The sequence below is a fragment of the Myotis davidii genome, unplaced genomic scaffold (genome assembly GCF_000327345.1).
Source record: "Myotis davidii unplaced genomic scaffold, ASM32734v1 scaffold22, whole genome shotgun sequence".
In the NCBI taxonomy this organism is placed as follows: Eukaryota; Metazoa; Chordata; class Mammalia; order Chiroptera; family Vespertilionidae; genus Myotis; species Myotis davidii.
The window spans coordinates 321,350-327,269 of record NW_006294067.1 but is presented as its reverse complement, the minus strand read 5'-3'; the positions used below and the strand labels follow the sequence as shown (position 1 = coordinate 327,269).

At 41.0% G+C, this 5,920-nt stretch overlaps 1 protein-coding gene across 1 annotated transcript in view; it reads left to right on the top strand.

The window, feature by feature from the left end:
• The first annotated feature begins 5,468 nt into the window (after positions 1-5,468).
• PIP (prolactin-induced protein) overlaps positions 5,469-5,920 on the top strand; it is a 4,598-nt gene continuing 4,146 nt past the window's right edge. Inside the window, exon 1 of the mRNA XM_006767987.2 lies at positions 5,469-5,606. Within this exon, the coding sequence (XP_006768050.1) occupies positions 5,512-5,606 (95 nt within the window). The 5' untranslated portion in view covers positions 5,469-5,511. The remainder of the gene's footprint in view (positions 5,607-5,920) is intronic.

Here is a 5,920-nt window from a genome sequence, read left to right as displayed (position 1 = left end):
TTGGTTGCTTTTTAAATGGATGGATGGATTTGAAGGCTGCAATTCCATTCAGGTTTACCTAAATAATATTTAATAGACCTCAATAAACAGAAACTATTATTGCAATGTTGACCACAGACTATTAAATTTGTTATTTTTTGAGGCAGGATAGTAAAAAGCTAGGAAAATTCCTTGGCAAGTGGAATGAGGGAAACTGAGACAAAGTAGCTAACAAGGCTGAGCAATGAACAGCCTGCTGATAAATCATGAGATCTGATCTTCCCTAACCAAGGACATCTAGGAGCAAATAGTTGATAGCTCACCTTCCCAGCCAGAGAGTGAGTAGCTTAAATCCCCCTGATCAAGAAGATAGATAACAGAGACCCAGTTGATGTCATTAGTGCTAGCAAAACCCCAAGACAGATGAAGTCCCAGGGGAATAAATCATAAAACAAAAACAATTAGAGTCAGACGAATCCAAGATCAAAAGTAAAACAGAAAAGCTGACCAGAGAATAATTCCAGACTCCTCTATATACTCATTTTGATGCATCAGGAAAGCTATTGAATATTCTGTTCAGACTCTCCCCTGAGACCTCCCCTAAAACTCCAGCCTATAGAAAACAGATAAGAACCTTCAAGACAAAGACCCTGTGTGCCCTCCCTTTTGAGTGTGCCCACATCACCTTTCCTCAAGTGTGTACTTTTGCTTTCTTTCTCTTAAGGGTCCCTACAAGACTTGCTACCAGGGGAGCAGCAGGCAGTGGTAACTTGTCCTAGACCAGTGGTCGGCAAACTGCGGCTCATGAGACACATGTGGCTCTTTGGCCCCTTGAGTGTGGCTCTTCCACAAAATACCAACTTCTGCACATGGGCCATGAAATTTCAATCTCACTGTACGTGTGTGCCCACACGTGTGCACTCACTGTACATGTGGTATTTTGTGGAAGAGCCACACTCAAGGAGCCAAAGAGCCGCATGTAGCTCGCAAGCTGCAGTTTGCCAACCACTGTCCTAGACTAACCCCCTGAACCTTCTCCCAGAGCCCTCCTTTTGCCTCTGTCACTTGTTTCCGAGCCAAAGAGCCGCATGTGGCTCGTGAGCAGCCATTTGCCAAACACTGTCCTAGACTAACCCCCTGAACCTTTTCCCAGAGCCCTCCTTTTGCCTCTGTCACTTGTTTCCTGAGTCCATGCAGCCTACCATGGCTCACTTCTGTTACTGTGATTTCCTTTTCTGTGTCTAGGCTCACTCCTGCTGCTGTCATCTTGCCGCATCTGTCTTAAGCCCTTCCTTTGATTTGCTGTCTCCAGCTTTAATAAACACTCAAAATCACATGGACTCATGTTATGGAATCTTTCTTCCACAAAGTCGAGCCACACATTTCAGACATGCCAGAGCAGACCTGCCTCAGTGCCAGTCTTTTTCTGGTGACATTTTGGCTGCCTCTTCTAATATATATCTATATTCATGAAATGTATGCTTATAGCATGTCTCTTATTTACTCACTCTGGAACTCTCTATTAGAGTTTGGGCAGGCCTTAATGGCCCTTGTCCTCACCAATAGGCAGTGGAGTGGTTAAAAGTTCAGGATCTAGAAACAAACTGTTCAAATTCTGGCTTCATCCAAAGCTATATTCACCATAAAGTTAATGACATGAACCTCCAGACCCCTCACAACCTCTACCAATGTCCTGTATCTGTATTTCATATTTTTAAGTTTGCATTCTATTTCTGAAAGAGGTTCCCAGTATTATAAATTAAAAATTTCAGATTCCACAAAACTGGGATCCAAAGTTGGCTCCATCCATTATTGACTATGTGGCCTGGGCTCAATATATTTATCTACTACTTGCCTCCATTTCCTCATTCTTAAAATGGGGCAAAAATGGCAACCTACTTCATTTGGGTTTTTTGAAGATTCTGTTAATACATGTAAAATCTTTAGGACAGTGTTATTCACATTAATGTACTCAATGTGTGTTGGCTTGTATAACTCACTTTTTTTTATCATTCTTATATTCCTTTCTCATGAGCCCTGTCATGGCTAGGATCACCTTTCTCTTTGTAAATATAGCCTATGCAAGTTTCTCCTTTATCTTTAATCCCTTCCTCTTACGTCTTTTCCATGAGCCTCCTGGGTTGTTTACAATCTGATTTTATCAACCTCTATTTGGTTTCTTAAACCTAGTAGTCTTTTTCTTTTAATGCTTACCCAAGGACAAGTTTAGAGAAAGGAAGGAAGAGGAGAAGAAGAGGGAAAAAGAGAGAGAAAGAGAGAGGGAAAGGGAGAGAGAGAGAGAGAGAGAGAGAGGAGAGAGAGAGAGAGAGAGAGAGAGATCAATTGCCTCCATACGCTTCCCAACTGAGGATCAAACCCACAAATCAGGTATGTGCTCTGAGCAGGAATCAAACTAGCAACCTTTAGGTGCATGGGATGATAACCAACTGAGCCACTCTGCTCAAACATAGTAATCTTCTTCCTTACTTAAAGGAAATCTCAATATTTGTTTCTAGGTGCCAACTGCTAGATTGGTTTTCTAAATAATAATATGGGAAAGAAGATATTATTATCCTCAAATTTTTGTCATAAAATTCTGAAAGCATTCCTACATAGCATCTACAGCTACTTCAATCCTATCTTACCTCTGAAATATTGATCTTTTCAGATACATTCAGCCCCATGATTATTGACACCTCTGTGTGAACTGCGAAACAGAGTTGGGACACATGGATTTTTGCCTGGTGGATTTGCCTAGCTCCTGACGTGAGGCTAAACCCAGTGAAAATGTATAATAAAACACGTGGCTGCAAGGTTTGCCTGATACTGTTCATCTCCATACAGATCTTCTATGCAGTTTGGGTAGTAGTTGAAGATGTTGCAGTGTTTTATTGGTTTTTTTTTAGCCCTCAAACCACACCACTTTCTAGAATAATATCCATTGTTGTTTAAATCAGAATTATTTAACCAATGTCTGCAAATATTTAAATAAGGCCAATATACTCAAGAGTCCTAAAATCAAACATACATGATGGAGTAAAAAACAAAAAGTATGGTCATTCATACTGGCCCTTAAGCCATCCTTACCATGTGCCATTATTCCACGGCTATTATTTTTCATAACATCCTTGATCAATACATGACCAGCACGTAAATAATAATTTCTAAACTAAAATAGATGCAAATATCATCATATAGTGTCTCTCAAAATTATGTTCAATAGGCAATAATCTGTCTTCTATCCTAGGACTTTACTGCCTATTGAAGTGTCACTGAAACATTCTAAGATTCAGCACAATGAGTCCAGGTGGCGTCTCGTCTCCAGTCCCCATTTGACCTTTCCATCTGTCCATCTGAAACACCTGCCATATCATGGGTTTAGAACCTGAATTCACTTCAGGGTTTCAAATATGCTTTCAACCAATATGAATTCCAACCTTTTCAACATTTATTGACCCTTAACAAACACAAGCTGTATTAGGGTTCTCAAAAGAGAAACTCAACCAACAGGAATTGACTCACATAATAGTGGAGACTGGAAAATTTGAAATCTGAAGGCCTTCTGGCAGCAGAATTTCTTCTTCCCCTCAGTCCTTTCTCTTAAGGGTTCCAACTGATTGGATGAGACCTGCCAAAATTATGAGGGTTATCAGCTTTACTCAATGTCTATTGGTTTAAAAATACCTTTAGAATGATACCTTTAGACTGGTGTTTTACCAAAAAATAGGTATCATTGTCTATCCAGGTTGACACATAAAATTAACCACCACACTAGCCATGACCTGCATAGTACCTGGATTTATTGTATACATTGAAGGCTCTGAATATTGCAGTTCACACTGGCCTATGGGAGAACAGCCTCTTTACCTTCAATAGATTCTCTCAACCCACTATCATCTGCTCCTTTGGGAGCACTGCTTCATTGGGAATATGCTGGAGGTACGTCCTCAAGAGTGAGGCTGTGCCTGCAAAGGGAGTTGAAGCCCAGCAAAGAGCCCTTCCTGGATTTTCCCATGTGAATGCTTCCTAAATTCTTTCACCTTACTTCTTCATTAATCTCAGCTAGCATGTCCCTCTGATGGAAATTATTCAACTAAGTAAGCAAAAGAGCAGGTGTAAAGAAAATTACAGAGTGGAAGAATGTTTGTAAAAAGGGGCCATTGTGACCAGGGTGTAGTGAAATGAAAGCATCATTCTTGAGTACATGGAATAGAAACAAAGAAGAAAGTAAATGATCACAAGAATAGCCAGTTATAAATGAAGAATGACATGAATTATGTCAAGTTCAAAGGAATGAGGAGGAAAGTGCAGGAGTAGAATAAGCAGCAGAACAATTTAGAAAGAAGCATACATCTAAATTTTAATTCTGAATCGTGCCTATGGCAACATACATATGTAATTCCCAGAATTCTGATTTTCCACATCCATACCAGAGAGGATCTTCCCAGCCTGCCATCTGCCATGCAAAGAACAGGAACAAATTTTACAATGTCACGTGCCAAAGGTTAAGGAATAGATTTAACTGAATAAAGATAAATATCACAATGCCAGTGTCAGCAAGACTGAATCACTCCCTCCCCCCGCCCCTTCCCCCAACCCCATTCCAGGGAGAGAAATTCCTGGGTCAGAGAAATCTTCTGGTCACAGTTTGGGTTCTATTCTAAAGGAGGGAAACCTAATTGTGAGTCTTGATGTGTGCCTTGTGCTGTCAGACAAGTGTAAAAAAGTGGTCATGTCAGTAGTTAAATAACCAAACTACTGAGTATTGGGAACTCTGATTTGGGAATGCCAACTATTTACAGGAACTGTCTCAAATCATGGTATTGCCCTCTACTGAGGACTTTGGGTAGTTGGGGATCTTGGCATCTGAAGGACATTGCCATTATCCATGAAATAAAAAAGGATTTAATCACAAAAATATTTGTATCACCCAGTGCTATGGCCTCAGTTCTCCATCATCCAGAGAAGCTCATCTTTAGTTTCCCTGCATGGTTGGTTGTGACTCTTAGGGAAGCCTTGGTCACCCTACCCCCTAACATTTTTTTTAGCATATCCTCTTGAATTAGTATAAGGGAATCAAGCAAATGTGTCCTAGAGCTATGATCTGAAATCTGCTTCCACAGCTGAGTTCTCTTGCCTCCAGAGAGTAGGGGAGGAAAGACTGAAGCTAAGGCTACATACAGCTGGATAGACAGGTGTATAATGATGAGGGATAAGAAACCATTTCCGCAAGTGAGGAAATATCCGTGTATCTTTTGAGGTCCTGGACATTCTGAGAAACTCTAGTACTGAGAAACTAAAGAAGGATTATCTAACTTCTCTCCCAGACTCTAATGCTGTCGTGAATGTTGACTTTTTCCATAGAAAAACAAACTAGCTCAACAAGGAAAGATCATGAGTGAAAAGGGTAATAGGGTGATTAGTCACGTGAGTCTGCATGGCAGCTCTCCCACTCCCTTGATCTGCATATAAAGAGTGTGCTGGGCACCTGAACCCTACTTCTCTGGGGCATCAGATTCTGTCTCTTCCAGCATGTACTCTCTTCAGCTCCTGCTCAGAGCCAGCCATGCTGCCCTGCTCCTGGTTCTCTGTCTGCAGCTGGGGATCAATAAAGCTCAGGAAGACACGTGAGCCAAGCCTTTCTCCTTCTTACAAAAAAATCTTTTGAAGGGAGGGCTTTTCTCTTATCCTAGAAATCCACATATCCCTCCTGAAAACTTTTTCAACTTCCCAGAGATCTAATCCTGGGAGCTCTTATGAACTCATAGCAATCCCACCTCTCTCTTCTTAGGAACTCCATCCATTCCCCTTACATTTCTCCTGGGTGCTTCTAAGTTGCCCATGGAAATAAGGCTCCCAGTGCACATGTAGGCTGTAATTAACAATCATTCTTTCTCTAAGGTTCTGGCCTACATGTTGTCCATAGTCTATACCAGTGATG